This window comes from Salvelinus alpinus, chromosome 11, assembly GCF_045679555.1.
Source record: "Salvelinus alpinus chromosome 11, SLU_Salpinus.1, whole genome shotgun sequence".
Classification (NCBI taxonomy): Eukaryota; Metazoa; Chordata; class Actinopteri; order Salmoniformes; family Salmonidae; genus Salvelinus; species Salvelinus alpinus.
Genome location: NC_092096.1, coordinates 31823124 through 31840623, shown reverse-complemented (window position 1 = coordinate 31840623; position 17500 = coordinate 31823124). Strand labels below are relative to the sequence as shown.

Below are 17500 nucleotides of genomic sequence, written 5' to 3'. Positions count from 1 at the left end.
TGGGTGTGCGTGCATGTGTGTGTTTGCGTGCGTGTGCAGCATGCATGCGTGCATCCGTGTTTGTTCTAAAGCTCTTCTCTCTGGGCACACATGGTGCTCCAAGCCAAATCAATGCAGCCAAACACCAATTTAGACCAAATTAACATTCCATTCCTCATTATAAGTCAAACACATTTTAACTAATCAACAGGCCTACATAGGTGATAATGGACTAGAAGTGGATTAGTTAAATGGTTTGATAAAGCAGCGAGATCTGTCCCCAATCCCAAAAACTCCTCTATCTCTCTGACCTTATTTATAATACTACTAATAATAATTTGGTGGGTCTTATATTTGGCCTATTTCATGTACAAGTGTGTATTATACGCATGTGTGAATTGGATTTTTTATTTTTTTGCATATCCCAACTCCCACTGGGACACCCTTGGAGAGTGGGGTCATGGCCAGGGTCTGCCATTATTAACAGCGACAACAGCGACCCTGGAGCAATTAGGGTTAAGTTCCTTGCTCAAGGACACAGACAGGTTATTCACCTTGTGCGGCTCTGGGATTCAAACTAGCCGCTAGGATACCTGCTGCCTCAAGAAGTCTATTTTGTGTTTCTAGTATGGAAAGAGATGGAAACAATATGGTTGAAGCTCCCATAAACCCATTTGAGGACTTGATAGATAATCAGGGGCTGGGTGGGGCCAGGCTAGGGGCTGTTTTCAGCCTGTGTTGTGAGTGAGAAGGTAAAGAAGACACGATGACTACTCTCCTGATGGAATTGTACTGTCTCTGGCTGATAGTCAGCATGTAAATAACTTATTAATGATTCACCTTCACCAAATGTATCAACATATTCTCCCTTCTCCAATCGACTCCATATCTAATGAATTAATTACTTTAGAGCCAGATTCCGTCTGATCCCATCTTGGCACTCATGCCACCCCTCTCTGTGCCCACCGTGCCCTCTGTGCCAGGTGATGTTCTCTCCCTGCAAGGTGATTTATTCAGTCTCGGGAACGTCTACCTGTCATCGGCCCAGTCGTTATGGCGATTAACAGCTGTGTGACTCATTCAGTATTATTTCTCTCTCTCTCTTTCTATTGGCCACCAGAGGAGCTGCTCTCATTCTGCCAGCCCAGTCTTACCTTCACACATCTGACTCCACAGGCACGTTGGGAGTCTAGGGTATCAATGCAGGGTGTGTGTGTTACTCACACCTTTAAGCAGTAATTTCACACATTCATTCAGTGTATGAAACTGCAATCCGATCGTCATTATCTGTCTGCCTCAAATCAATGAATACATTTTATTGTATATATTCCCTCCTTGGCTACCATTTTCATACACTGTGTGATTGTGTGTGTGTGTGTGTGTGTGTGTTTGTGTGTGTGTTTGTGTGTGTGTGTGTGTGCGTGCGTGTGCGTGTGCGTGCGTGTGTGTGTGTGCGTAGGCCTATGTGTTATTCACAATTGACATCCACCTTTATACAGTGTGTGTAGTTCAGTGCAATCCTCATTATCTCTCTGTCTCAAATCAATGAATGAGTTTCCATCCATATTCCTTCTTGGCTTTTGGCATTTCCTCTTCCAATATGTAGGCCTATGTGTGTGTGCTTACTGATCAGGTATGTTATAGCTGGTTTACCTTGTGAAGGCGACGTGGGGGAGACTGCATATGAATAAGCTGAGGATGAAACGTGCTGTTCTGTTTATGGACAGTAAAATAACAGCAACCTCCTGGGTCTGGGTCACCGACACAGCTACTGGACTAATCAGCTAGCCAGCAGTACAGTGGGCTGCCAACTGTGTCTTTAAAAATGGATGACACAACAAAAGAGATTTTCTTATTGAATTATTTATGGGGACCTTTATCCTTGGAGACAATGATGGGGTATCCACTACCTCTTCCAAAGGGTGACATGCTTAGGCCAAGGCTACCTCACTTAATTCGCTATAGAAATGCTCGATTTTTTATCAGCTATCTTACCAAGCCGATCTCTGTAGCACACATGCATGCAGTGAAGCGCCTACATGGGGCACTGTTGAGGCTTCTGTGGTAAGATTTGGCAGTCTTTATTTTTATTTTATTTTATATTTTTTACATGGGTGAACACAAATATATATAAAGACTATACAAAGGACAATTGGGCTAGGGGGCGGGGATAGGGGCGGGGCTAGGGGGTACAACATCACATTACACAAGTACCTTAAAGGACAGACATACACTTACAATTCTAACAACTTTTTTGTTAGTAGAGTATTTCATTGTCTTAAAATATAGGTCAATTTCTTTTTTTAAGGTAAGAAAAGGTGTTGTTTTGTTTGTACATTTATATTTCTGAATATGAAATTTGGCCAAAATAATAATGCAATTAATTACCTAAAATTGTTTCAACTTATTTCTATCGTAGGTAAAGAATCTAAGCAGTACACCTCTCCACACTAGTGTAAAATCTTCATATATGTGTTCAATTATAAATCTACTGATGTCTTCCCACAGCTTTACATGAATTACATGAATACAATGTCAAAAAAGATGCAACACCGTTTCTGGGTGGTCAAACGGTACAATTTGAGTTTATGTTTCTCTTAAAATTCTTCATGTAGTGGTTGGCAGGATAATATTTATGAATAATTTTAAAGGAAACTTCCTTAATTTTGTTAACAAGTAGGTATGTGTGTGGCAAAATCCAAACTTTTCCCTCCACATATATTATCAACAAAACCGTTCCAATAAGGCATGACATAAGGTATATAGATACAACATCCTGTTGAAACAAAGTTCGTATCGCTCTGTTGTTGAATGGACCAAAAGAGAAACAAATCTTTCCTACTGATGAGTCAACAGGGTAAATGGAAGGTAGGTTCTGAGGGTCAGGTCTTGACACGTTCCTGAATAATAAAGCAACACCTGAGGGAATGGCATCTAAAACAATTGCAAAACCTTTAGGTGTTACAGGGATCTTGTAAAGTGATAAGAAATCCTTGTTTAAGAAGTTTTAAAAACTTCTGCATTTACAAGTTGGCTCACCAATAGGATATTATTTCGGGAACCAATATTCTAGAACAAAGATGTGCCAGTCACAGACAGGTGCGGCACGCTGATGATATCAGTTATCAGGGAGGTCATGAGGCAGACCACTGTGACCTGGACCGCGCTAAATGGACATTTCGCATTCGGTGGAAAATGACAATGAACTTCATTGTATCTAGCGCTATATTCATTCGACTTGCCATTAGTCAAATGTAAAGTTGTCCCATGGGCAGCAACATGTGTATGGGAAGACTGGCATTTGATACCTTCTCTCCATTTCTAGGCTACTTACTATATATTCCTATTTCTAATCGTGGATGGTTGTTCATTTCAACATAAGCAACACACTCTCACCCAACTCAACTCTGGCTACAGTTAAAAATATATATTTTAGATAAATGATTGTGAGGTTAACTCATAGTCATAACGGGTTAATTACATGGGCAAGTCATAATTGTGTAGGTTAAATATATCAATGAATTTACCCCCCTCCCCTCTGGAGTAGTGGGAGGAGTCTATTGGCTTCGCACTCTGTCCTGTGCATCGGAAGCAGATTACCTCGAGAGACACTGATCACCCAACAACTGTGGTGGGTGACAGCTCTCGGACCTGGACGGCGTGAGCGCGATGGACAGTTTGTAACTTTGTTTTTGTAGTGGAACGTCAAGTACACATTCACGGACCAAACTACGGGACTATGCCCAGTGCCGATACAAGTTTATCAGAAGTAGAGAGATATAACATCTGCGGCGAAATGGTAAATATGCCTTCCTGATTACAGCGTCTGTAGAGCTAGCCAATATTTGTCACGTTTAATATTCGGTAGCATACAATCACTTCTTTGTGGCGGTTGTAGTGGACAATATCGGCAACAACAACCAATTGTCTCTATGTGAATTATCCCATTCCCAACTAACCGTAGCTAACAAAGTATTGGGCTATACCTTATCGGTGACTGACAGTCGAGTTCGGAACCGTTCCATCGTGCAGTCCCAAGTGTTGGGGCGACTTGATTTGGAAATTATGTGCAGCATATCCATTACACCATGTGAGACTTTGTAGTTAATTGCAGCAGGACATGTTTAGGAATATTTTCAGATAATTCCATAATTACAGATAGGCTGTTTGTAAATTGTTGTCATTTCTTTATTGCGTTAGATTTTTTTTGTATCTAGCCAACACATGTCTAACTGAATTTGTTATTTATACACTGTGTTTGTATCTGTTGTTTTGACAGCCAGATATAACCCGGTTAGTCAAGGATTTGTACTGCTGCTGGGCAGGTGTTTCATGGAAGGCAACTGCAGCTTTTTTCACAAACCACGTAACTATTGCGTGCGACCTCTCTGTCAAGTGCTAGTGCATTAACACAACAGCTGTTGAACACATTTGCGAAGTAGGTTCTAGTCATTCGGTTCCTTTACCCCAATTGTTTTGTCGGGAGCAAATGTGCAGCCAGATGTTTGTGGTGGACGTGGCCCCTAAACGCGTTGCTTTATACGGTCATTCCCACACTATATAGTTTGCAACGGTATAGTTGTTTTGTCCCTGGTGTTTGTGTTCATTCTTAACTGTAATGTTGTGGGTGAGATACAGTGACGAGTTATACTTATAGCACAAACAACGACACTGATAGCTGATTCCCATACCATGACCCATTTAGGGGATAGGCTATGCAAAACTACATGGACCTATTTATCCTAGTACATGACAAACCACCCCCTCAATGAATATATGAAAGAGTGAACATGTAAAGAAGGGTATGTACTCAGGGGTCTAGCTGGTATTCAGCTATATATCCCATATAGAGGGTAGGCATAGGGGAAAGGATGGAGATCATGGAGGAGAGTCAAGGGGAAGGCTGGGGGATGGCACTGACATATTCCACATATTGTATCTGACAGTGGAAACCCTTGGTCGGTAACGGCTACTGGAGTGGAAAGGAGCGTTTGGGGACTCCCGGGCTCTCGCCAGCCATCCATGCGTTAATTAGCATGGCTGGAGAGTGGCGGCTTGTCCGTGAGTCAACCGGGACGGGATAATCGTGGCTGGAACAGACTACAGAGCAGGGAGAGGAGAGGCTGAGCGACAGAAAATACACTTTTCACTTCACCCTCCCTAGTACACATGACCCATATTTTCATTACAGGAGAGTTGACATGTTTTGCAGTTTGAAGGAAAGGGGCCTAGATTTAACATCCGCACACTAGCATTTACATTATGGAAGACAAATCCATATGTTGTTGTTATTACTGGTGATGATGACCACACACACACATGTTGTAGCCAGCAGCACTCGACAGTCAGTGTGTGTCCATTTGCCATCTGTCATATAAAAACTGTGTCCCTCTTCCTCCCCTGTCTCTGCTCAGCCACCATCCCCACTCATTCATATTTAATAACACACACTGACTGAAGCTGGTACATTTCACTGAATATAAAGGGATTTCAGAGAGATGAAGCTTTCAAACCCTTTACATCAACAGAGATGCTCGAATTCTAATCTGCCAAACAGGCAGAGAGACAGACAAGCAGACAGACACAGACAGAGCGTGTGATTGATGGAGGTTGTTATTAAGGTTGGATGTTATTTATTCATTAGTGCCTCGCTCGTCTTTCCATCTTAAGTACTGATTACACAAAGGGCAGCTTCACCGTGTGTGTGTGTGGTGTACTGTCGCATAGTGTGTGTGTGTATATGTATGTAGTATAGTGCCGCATGTCAGAAGTTTATGGGTAGAATATGCTGTTTCTGTCCTTTCTCCTCTGTTTAACTAGAGAAGTTTTTCCTGCTTTGCTGAGAAAGAGAGGGAGAGAGCAAAGAAGGGATGGGTTGTTTTTTCATTTCACAACTCCCTGGAAGTCTGCCCTTGGGCAGAGTAAGTTTCTTAAGGCTCTGTTTTTCCCAGCTTGCACCATTCAGGTGAAGACAGGAATTTTACTACCTGAGGTCTTATTCCAACTCGACACAGGAATACAAAGAATGTACGGATGGGTTTTGTGTGTGTGTGTGTGTGTGTGTGTGTGTGTGTGTGTGTGTGTGTGTGTGTGTGTGTGTGTGTGTGTGTGTGTGTGTGTGTGTGTGTGTGTGTGTGTGTGTGTGTGTGTGTGTGTGTGTGTGTGTGTGTGTGTGTGTGTGTGTGTGTGTAAGTGAGTTTGTGTAAGTGAGTTTGTGTGTTTGTTGCTGAGCTGTTTTTGGCAGTGTAGTAACAGGCCATTAAACAGTGTGTTGTGAGTGCAATTTACTGTGTCCCCGGGGCCAGTGCATTGGAGAGAGAAGTGGCTGATGGCACATTCCAAAGGCCTCTTGGTCTTCAGCAATTATGAAATATCAAGCTAGTCGGATTGATTACTTTCTGGTATTATTTTCTATGGTGCCAAAAGTGAAAAAAGTATGGAGTGAGGATATATTGGAGATAACAGACAGTTTTCAATTATTTCTAATAACTATCAGAATGCAGGGAAACCAGGCATAATCTTTATAGCAGGTTTTGAGAAAGCCTTCGATAAAAGTACAGCTTGAATTTATTTATAAGTGCCTGGGTTATTTCAACTTTAGAGAATCTCTTGTAAGATGGGTAAAAGTAATGTATAACAGTCCTTCATGTCAAATTAATGTAATTTATGTAAATAATGGTTATTTTTCTGAAAAGGTTTTTATTGTTAAGTGGTGTAAAACATGGTTGCCTTCTTTCACCATACTTGTTTGCTATGGCCATTGAATTGTTAATTATAAAAATCAGATCCAATGATAAAAGTAAGGGGTTAGAAATGAATGGATTAGAAACAAAGATATCAATGTATGCTGATGATTCAGTTTTTTTTTCTTGAGTCCACAATCTTCAATTCTGAACGGTCTTATTGAGGACCTGGATAATGTCTCCAGTTTATCTGGATTAAAACCCAATGTACTATAAGTGTACTATATTACGGATTGGGTCTCTAAAAGACACAAACTTTAAATTGCTATGTGGTCTCCCGATTACATGGGTGGATGGTGCTGTTGATGTGCTTGGTATACACGTTCCTGAAAAGTTGAATGATCTTGCAACTATCAATTTTGATAGGATCTTGAAACCATGGAAAGGGAAACACCTGTCAGTCTATGGAAAAACGACACTGATTAATTCTCTAGCCATATCACAGTATTTGTTCATGGCTCTACCAACTCTAGGAGAAAACTTGAAAAAGCAATGTGAGCAAAAACCATTTAATTTAATTTATAATGGAAAACAAGAAAGTTAAACGGGTATATTTATATAATGAATATGAGTTTGGATGGCTAAAACTATTAAATATCAAGGCATTAAATCTCTCTCAAAGATTCTATTATACGGAAACAATATCTAAATCCAAACTGGTTTTCCAGTAAGCTGCTGAGAGGCACATTCAATGTTTAAAAGGGGGCTCTGTGCTGTTATACAGATTAAAACACATTTTCCGATGGATTGACAATGGAACCGTGTTTAAAGTATCTTTATTTTTAAATGAAGCTATACAGAGTTGGCTACAATTCAAATGTTACCCTCCAGAAGAGGCAGAATATATATTACAGCAAATAATATGGCTGAACTCCAATGTACTGATGGAGGATGAACCAATTTTCTTGGAGAGAATGTTTAAGGAAGGTAAATCAAATCAAATTTTATTTGTCACATACACATGGTTAGCCGATGTTAATGCGAGTGTAGCGAAATGCTTGTGCTTCTGGTTCCGACAATGCAGTAATAACCAACAAGTAATCTAACCTAACAATTCCACAACTACTACCTTATACACACAAGTGTAAAGGGATAAAGAATATGTACATAAAGATATATGAATGAGTGATGGTACAGAACGGCATAGGCAAGATGCAGTAGATGGTATAGTGTACAGTCTATACATATGAGATGAGTAATGTAGGGTATGTAAACATAAAGTGGCATAGTTTAAAGTGGCTAGTGATACATGTATTACATAAAGATGGCAAGATGCAGTGGATGATATACAGTACAGTATATACATATACATATGAGATGAGTAATGTAGGGTATGTAAACATTATATTAAGTGGCATTGTTTAAAGTGGCTAGTGATACATTTTTACATAATTTCCATCAATTCCCATTATTAAAGTGGCTGGAGTTGAGTCAGTATGTTGGCAGCGGCCACCAAATGTTAGTGGTGGCTGTTTAACAGTCTGATGGCCTTGAGATAGAAGCTGTTTTTCAGTCTCTCGGTCCCTGCTTTGATGCACCTGTACTGACCTCGCCTTCTGGATGATAGCGGGGTGAACAAGCAGTGGCTCGGGTGGTTGTTGTCCTTGATGATCTTTATGGCCTTCCTGTGACATCAGGTGGTGTAGGTGTCCTGGAGGGCAGGTAGTTTGCCCCCGGTGATGCGTTGTGCAGACCTCACTACCCTCTGGAGAGCCTTACGGTTGTGGGCGGAGCAGTTGCCGAACCAGGCGGTGATACAGCCCGACAGGATGCTCTCGATTGTGCATCTGTAGAAGTTTGTGAGTGCTTTTGGTGACAAGCCGAATTTCTTCAGCCTCCTGAGGTTGAAGAGGCGCTGCTGCGCCTTCTTCACAACGCTGTCTGTGTGGGTGGACCAATTCAGTTTGTCCGTGATGTGTACACCGAGGAACTTAAAACTTTCCACCTTCTCCACTACTGTCCCGTCGATGTGGATAGGGGGGTGCTCCCTCTGCTGTTTCCTGAAGTCCACAATCATCTCCTTTGTTTTGTTGACGTTGAGTGTGAGGTTATTTTCCTGACACCACACTCCGAGGGCCCTCACCTCCTCCCTGTAGGCCGTCTCGTCGTTGTTGGTAATCAAGCCTACCACTGTAGTGTCGTCCGCAAACTTGATGATTGAGTTGGAGGCGTGCATGGCCACGCAGTCGTGGGTGAACAGGGAGTACAGGAGAGGGCTCAGAACGCACCCTTGTGGGGCCCCAGTGTTGAGGATCAGCGGGGTGGAGATGTTGTTACCTACCCTCACCACCTGGGGGCGGCCCGTCAGGAAGTCCAGGACCCAGTTGCACAGGGCGGGGTCGAGACCCAGGGTCTCGGGCTTGATGACGGGTTTGGAGGGTACTATGGTGTTAAATGCTGAGCTGTAGTCGATGAACAGCATTCTCACATAGGTATTCCTCTTGTCCAGATGGGTTAGGGCAGTGTGCAGTGTGGTTGCGATTGCGTCGTCTGTGGACCTATTGGGTCGGTAAGCAAATTGGAGTGGGTCTAGGGTGTCAGGTAGGGTGGAGGTGATATGGTCCTTGACTAGTCTCTCAAAGCACTTCATGATGACGGAAGTGAGTGCTACGGGGCGGTAGTCGTTCAGCTCAGTTACCTTAGCTTTCTTGGGAACAGGAACAATGGTGGCCCTCTTGAAGCATGTGGGAACAGCAGACTGGGATAAGGATTGATTGAATATGTCCTTAAACACACCAGCCAGCTGGTCTGCGCATGCTCTGAGGACGCGGCTGGGAATGCCGTCTGGGCCTGCAGCCTTGCGAGGGTTAACACGTTTAAATGTTTTACTCACCTCGGCTGCAGTGAAGGAGAGCCCGCAGGTTTTGGTAGCGGGCCGTGTCAGTGGCACTATTGTCCTCAAAGCGAGCAAAAAAGTTATTTAGTCTGTCTGGGAGCAAGACATCCTGGTCCGCGACGGGGCTGGTTTTCTTTTTGTAATCCGTGATTGACTGTAGACCCTGCCACATACCTCTTGTGTCTGAGCTGTTGAATTGCGACTCTACTTTGTCTCTATACTGGGACTTAGCTTGTTTGATTGCCTTGCAGAGGGAATAGCTACACTGTTTGTATTCGGTCATGTTTCCGGTCACCTTGCCCTGGTTAAAAGCAGTGGTTCGCGCTTTCAGTTTCACGCGAATGCTGCCATCAATCCACGGTTTCTGGTTTGGGAATGTTTTAATCGTTGCTGTGGGTACGACATCGTCAATGCACTTTCTAATGAACTCGCTCACCGAATCAGCGTATTCGTCAATGTTGTTGTTGGACGCAATGCGGAACATATCCCAATCCGCGTGATCGAAGCAGTCTTGAAGCGTGGAATCAGATTGGTCGGACCAGCGTTGAACAGACCTGAGCGTGGGAGCTTGCTGTTTTAGTTTCTGTTTGTAGGCTGGAAGCAACAAAATGGAGTCGTGGTCAGCTTTTCCGAAAGGAGGGCGGGGGAGGACCTTATATGCGTCGCGGAAGTTAGTATAACAATGATCAAGGTTTTACCAGCCCTGGTAGCACAATCGATATGCTGATAGAATTTAGGGAGTTTTGTTTTCAGATTAGCCTTGTTAAAATCCCCAGCTACGATGAATGCAGCCTCAGGGTGTGTGGTTTCCAGTTTACAAAGAGTCAGATAAAGTTCGTTCAGGGCCATCGATGTGTCTGCTTGGGGGGGAATATATACGGCTGTGATTATAATCGAAGAGAATTCCCTTGGTAGATAATGCGGTCGACATTTGATTGTGAGGAATTCTAAATCTGGTGAACAGAATGACTTGAGTTCCTGTATGTTGTTATGATCACACCACGTCTCGTTGATCATAAGGCATACACCACCGCCCCTCTTCTTACCAGAAAGATGTTTGTTTCTGTCGGCGCGATGCGTGAAGAAACCAGCTGGCTGCACCGACTCCGTTAGCGTCTCTCGAGTGAGCCATGTTTCCGTGAAGCAAAGAACGTTACAATCCCTGATGCCTCTCTGGAATGTTACCCTTGCTCGGATTTCATCAACCTTATTGTCAAGAGACTGGACATTGGCGAGTAGTATGCTAGGGAGTGGAGCGCGATGTGCCTGTCGCCGAAGCCTGACCAGGAGACCGCTTCGTTTGCCCCTTTTACGGCGTCGTTGTTTAGGGTCACCGGCTGGGATCAGATCCATTGTATTGGGTGGAAGGCAAAACATAGGATCCGCTTCGGGAGAGTCATATTCCTGGTTGTAACGATGGTGAGTTGTCGTTGCTCTTATATTCAGTAGTTCCTCCCGACTGTATGTAATGAAACCTAAGATTACCTGGGGTACCAATGTAAGGAATAACACATAAAAAAACAAAATACTGCATAGTTTCCTAGGAACGCGAAGCGAGGCGGCCATATCGGTCGGCGCCAGGTATCCTGTTTATGAATGACATTGTAAACAACGACGGTAGAATTATGTCATATAACCAATGAATCCATGTGTATGGAGATGTATGCTCAATACAAAATTATAACCAACTCATCGCAGCTCTGCCACAAAAATGGAAGAGGAAATTACTTAAAAGAGAAAGGAATTAATTATACTGAACAAAAATATAAACCCAACACGCAACAATTTCAACGATTTTACTGAGTTACAGTTCAAATAAGGAAATAAATAAATTTAAATAAATGAATTAGGCCCTATTCTATGGATTTTACATGACTGGGCAGGGGCGCAGCCATGGGTGGGCCTGGGAAGGCATAGGCCCATCCACTTGGGTGCCAGGCCCACCCACTGGGGAGCCAGGCCCAGCCAATCAGAAGGAGTTTTTCCCCACAAAAGGGCTTTATTACAGACAGATATACTCCTCAGTTTCATCAGCTGTCTGAGTGGCTGGTCTCCGACGATCCCGCAGGTGAAGAAGCCGGATGTGGTGGTCCTGGGCTGGCGTAGTTACACGTGGTCTGCTGTTGTGAGGCCGGTAGGACGTACTGCCAATTTCTCTAAAACAACGTTGGAGGCAGTTTATGGTAGAAATGAACATTCAATTCTCTGGCAACAGCTCTGGTGGACATTCCTGCAGTCAGGATGCCAATTACACAGTCCCTTGAGACATCTGTGGCTTTGTGTTGTGGAGAAAGGAGAAATGCTCACTAACATCGATGTAAATACATTTCTGCACAAAATTTGAGAGAAATTAGCTACATTTTGTGCGTATGGACATTTTCTGGGATCTTTAACTTCTACTCATGAAACATGGGACTGTCACGATCGTCGTATGGTGGAAGAGAGGAGGACCAAAGCGCAGCGTGGTTAGAATACATCTTCTATTTTTTATGAAGACGAAAACGAAGAACACTTTACAAACTAAACAAAAACAACAAACCGACGATCATGAAGCTATATAAACAATGTGTAAACATGCAACATAGACATAGACAATAACACACGAAATACCCAATGAATATGGCTGCCTAAATATGGTTCCCAATCAGAGACAATGATCAACAGCTGCCTCTAATTGAGAACCAATCTAGGCAGCCATAGACATACAAACACCTAGACTAGACACTGCCCCATAAACATACAAAACACCTAGACAATACAAAACACACATCCCCCATGTCACACCCTGACCTAACTAAAATAATAAAGAAAAACAAAGATAACTAAGGCCAGGGCGTGACAGGGACCAACACTTTACATGTTGCATGTATATTTTTGTTCAGTATAGTTTATGGCACTAATTAAATATCATAAATGGCTGATAAATACTAATATAAATCGTGAAATCGTAAATCGTGAAATGTAGCAGTTTCACGGTCAAGAGGGTTGACAACTATGTCAGACCGGTGCAGACTCTGCCATGTGGAAACAGAATTAGTAGAGCATCTCTCTTGGCACTGTCCATCGCTGGCTTGTTTTTGGAGTCGGGTCCAGGAATGGTTGTTATGCCATAATATCAGGGTGCTGCTGGACCTGCAAACTATTGCTGGGGGATTTGAAGGACCACAGTCAGCCAATAGGAAAAATATCATTGTGCTCTTGGGTAAAATGTTTATTTTTGGGGCAATTTCAGCAGAAATGTTGCCGATGGGGAGGTTCAAGTCTCTAGTGAGACACCATGGGAGAATGATGGGGAGGTTCAAGTCTCTAGTGAGACACCATGGGAGAATGATGGGGAGGTTCAAGTCCCTAGTGAGACACCATGGTAGAATGATGGGGAGGTTCAAGTCCCTAGTGAGACACCATGGTAGAATGATGGGGAGATTCAAGTCCCTAGTGAGACACCATGGGAGAATGATGGGGAGGTTCAAGTCCCTAGTGAGACACCATGGTAGAATGATGGGGAGGTTCAAGTCCCTAGTGAGACACCATGGTAGAATGATGGGGAGGTTCAAGTCCCTAGTGAGACACCATGGTAGAATGATGGGGAGGTTCAAGTCCCTAGTGAGACACCATGGTAGAATGATGGGGAGGTTCATGTCCCTAGTGAGACACCATGGTAGAATGATGGGGAGGTTCAAGTCCCTAGTGAGACACCATGGTAGAATGATGGGGAGGTTCAAGTCCCTAGTGAGACACCATGGGAGAATGATGGGGAGGTTCAAGTCCCTAGTGAGACACCATGGTAGAATGATGGGGAGGTTCAAGTCCCTAGTGAGACACCATGGGAGAATGATGGGGAGGTTCAAGTCTCTAGTGAGACACCATGGTAGAATGATGGGGAGGTTCAAGTCTCTAGTGAGACACCATGGTAGAATGACGGGGAGGTTCAAGTCTCTAGTGAGACACCATGGTAGAATGATGGGGAGGTTCAAGTCCCTAGTGAGACACCATGGTAGAATGATGGGGAGGTTCAAGTCTCTAGTGAGACACCATGGTAGAATGATGGGGAGATTCCAAGTGAGACACCATGGTAGAATGATGGGGAGGTTCAAGTCTCTAGTGAGACACCATGGTAGAATGATGGGGAGGTTCAAGTCCCTAGTGAGACACCATGGTAGAATGATGGGGAGGTTCAAGTCTCTAGTGAGACACCATGGTAGAATGATGGGGAGATTCCTAGTGAGACAACATGGTAGAATGATGGGGAGGTTCAAGTCTCTAGTGAGACACAATGGTAGAATGATGGGGAGGTTCCTAGTGAGACACCATGGTAGAATGATGGGGAGGTTCCTAGTGAGACACCATGGTAGAATGATGGGGAGGTTCCTTGTGAGACACCATGGTAGAATGATGGGGAGGTTCCTAGTGAGACACCATGGTAGAATGGGAGGGATGCATTAGAAGAGGAAATGGTAGAATTATGATTTACTGGGAAAGATGGGTTGATCTGTGACTGTCTGAAGGGTGGAATTGGAGTGTTGGAATAAATAAACACAAATGTACAGTATAAATGTTTGAGATGGGGATGGGATTATTGTATGTTTTGCATTTGACTATTTATGTTTTGTGTTTTGGTTTCATGCTGTGGGAGGTGTGTGCTGGTCCTGGTGATTATGGCTGCGCTCGCGTTCATGCCTACCCGGGGGTCGGGCTTGGTTCTCCCCGCCCTTTAAAAATCATTTTGGGCTCAGCATCTCGGGGAGGGGGGGGACGAGCGCACCCACTGACCAGAGCGCCCACGGTGGGAGCGGCCATTAGTATTGTCTTTGTATTGTATTGTTGTTGTTTTAAAGAATTTTTAAAAAACAGATTAAAAAAAAAAACTGTGCTCTCAGACCAAATTAACAAACAATCAGGGCAATAGTTCTACAATGGGTGATTAAATGATCCAGCCTCAAGGCAACAAGCGCTTGAGTTCTCATGTTGTTTCCCAGGGTATCATGCTACATACAGACACTGTTTCAGTCTGGATGCATACAGTATTCATGTCTACAATAAGCCTGCCTTATCTGACCACCTCAATCAGAGAGCACACATACCTCATACTAGTGTCCAATCACCGTAAATCACTGAAATTACTCGGTCTTACCTCTGTGAGAGAAAGGAAGGGCGAAGGAGGGAGAGGGGTAGAGAGAGGGTGGGTGGGAGGGAGAGGAAAGGCCTCAATGTATTGAATTATGGGTCCCTAGCCTCTGAGACACTCCAATGGGCATTGTGGTGAGGGGTAGCCTAGCAGCTGTCGTTCCCTTCTGTTGTCAGGGCAACCACAGAAGTCTCACCCCACCCCCCAATCTTATACAGGCTTTGCTGCTGATATCTCTTACTATGCTCCCCATTCTCTCCCTCTCTCTCTCTTCCCTTCTCGCCTCCTCTCTCTGATGTCTCTGTGCATGAATGATGCTCAAAGCCATTTATTCACTTTGGGGGTGTTGCTCTAAAGCTTCTCTCTCCCTCTCTTTATCCTGTCTCTGTGACATCAACTGTTCTGTCTCTCTCTCCCTCTCTCTTTATCCTGTCTCTGTGACATCAACTGTTCTGTCTCTCTCTCCCTCTCTCTTTATCCTGTCTCTGTGACATCAACTGTTCTGTCTCTCTCAATTCAATTCAATTCAAGGGGCTTTATTGGCATGGGAAACATGTGTTAACATTGCCAAAGCAAGTGAGGTAGATATTATACAAAAGTGAAATAAACAGTACAAATTAACAGTAAACATTACACATACAGAAGTTTCAAAACAATAAAGACATTACAAATGTTATATTATATATATATACAGTGTTGTAACAATGTACAAATGGATAAAGCACACAAGTTAAAATAAATAAGCATAAATATGGGTTGTATTTACAATGGTGTTTGTTCTTCACTGGTTGCCCTTTTCTTGTGGCAACAGGTCACAAATCTTGCTGCTGTGATGGCACACTGTGGAATTTCTCCCAGTAGATATGGGAGTTTATCAAAATTGGATTTGTTTTCAAATTCTTTGTGGATCTGTGTAATCTGAGGGAAATATGTCTCTCTAATATGGTCATACATTGGGCAGGAGGTTAGGAAGTGCAGCTCAGTTTCCACCTCATTTTGTGGGCAGTGTGCACATAGCCTGTCTTCTCTTGAGAGCCATGTCTGCCTACGGCGGCCTTTCTCAATAGCAAGGCTATGCTCACTGAGTCTGTACATAGTCAAAGCTTTCCTTAAGTTTGGGTCAGTCACAGTGGTCAGGTATTCTGCCACTGTGTACTCTCTGTTTAGGGCCAAATAGCATTCTAGTTTGCTCTGTTTTTTTGTTAATTCTTTCCAATGTGTCAAGTAATTATCTTTTTGTTTTCTCATGATTTGGTTGGGTCTAATTGTGCTGTTGTCCTGGGGCTCTGTGGGGTGTGTTTGTGTTTGTGAACAGAGCCCTAGGACCAGCTTGCTTAGGGGACTCTTCTCCAGGTTCATCTCTCTGTAGGTGATGGCTTTGTTATGGAAGGTTTGGGAATCGCTTCCTTTTAGGTGGTTGTAGAATTTAACGGCTCTTTTCTGGATTTTGATAATTAGTGGGTATCGGCCTAATTCTGCTCTGCATGCATTATTTGGTGTTCTACGTTGTACACGGAGGATATTTTTGCAGAATTCTGCATGCAGAGTCTCAATTTGGTGTTTGTCCCATTTTGTGAAATCTTGGTTGGTGAGCGGACCCCAGACCTCACAACCATAAAGGGCAATGGGCTCTATGACTGATTCAAGTATTTTTAGCCAGATCCTAATTGGTATGTTGAAATTTATGTTCCTTTTGATGGCATAGAAGGCCCTTCTTGCCTTGTCTCTCAGATCGTTCACAGCTTTGTGGAAGTTACCTGTGGTGCTGATGTTTAGGCCGAGGTATGTATAGTTTTTTGTGTGCTCTAGGGCAACGGTGTCTAGATGGAATTTGTGGTCCTGGTGACTGGACCTTTTTTGGAACACCATTATTTTGGTCTTACTGAGATTTACTGTCAGGGCCCAGGTCTGACAGAATCTGTGCAGAAGATCTAGGTGCTGCTGTAGGCCCTCCTTGGTTGGTGACAGAAGCACCAGATCATCAGCAAACAGTAGACATTTGACTTCGGATTCTAGTAGGGTGAGACCGGGTGCTGCAGACTGTTCTAGTGCCCGCGCCAATTCGTTGATATATATGTTGAAGAGGGTGGGGCTTAAGCTGCATCCCTGTCTCACCCCACGACCCTGTGTGAAGAAATGTGTGTGTTTTTTGCCAATTTTAACCGCACACTTGTTGTTTGTGTACATGGATTTTATAATGTCGTATGTTTTACCCCCAACACCACTTTCCATCAATTTGTATAGCAGACCCTCATGCCAAATTGAGTCGAAGGCTTTTTTGAAATCAACAAAGCATGAGAAGACTTTGCCTTTGTTTTGGTTTGTTTGGTTGTCAATTAGGGTGTGTAGGGTGAATACATGGTCTGTTGTACGGTAATTTGGTAAAAAGCCAATTTGACATTTGCTCAGTACATTGTTTTCATTGAGGAAATGTACGAGTCTGCTGTTAATGATAATGCAGAGGATTTTCCCAAGGTTACTGTTGACGCATATTCCACGGTAGTTATTGGGGTCAAATTTGTCTCCACTTTTGTGGATTGGGGTGATCAGTCCTTGGTTCCAAATATTGGGGAAGATGCCAGAGCTAAGGACTAAGAGCTAAGGAGAGAGTTCTGTCTGTCTCTCTCTCTCTCTTTATCCTGTCTCGGTGACATCAACTGTTCTCTCTCTCTCTCTCTCTCTCTCTCTCTCTCTCTCTCTCTCTCTCTCTCTCTCTCTCTCTCCTGTCTCTCTCTCCTGTCTCTCTCTCCTGTCTCTCTCTCTCTCTCTCTCTCCTGTCTCTCTCTCTCTCTCTCTCTCTCCTGTCTCTCTCTCTCT

The 17500-nt window shown here is 43.5% G+C and overlaps 1 protein-coding gene across 2 annotated transcripts in view; it reads left to right on the top strand.

Annotated features, from left to right (window-relative positions):
* LOC139533994 (transmembrane and coiled-coil domain protein 3-like) overlaps nucleotides 1-17500 on the top strand; it is a 45154-nt gene that overhangs the window by 7254 nt on the left and 20400 nt on the right. The window contains exon 1 of one of the 2 annotated variants that reach the window (XM_071332568.1): nucleotides 3578-3778. The exons of the other annotated variant lie outside the window; for it this stretch is intronic. Within the exon in view, the coding sequence (XP_071188669.1) occupies nucleotides 3719-3778 (60 nt within the window). The 5' untranslated portion in view covers nucleotides 3578-3718. Of the gene's footprint in view, nucleotides 1-3577; nucleotides 3779-17500 lie in introns of those variants that run through there. 2 annotated transcript variants of the gene reach the window in all.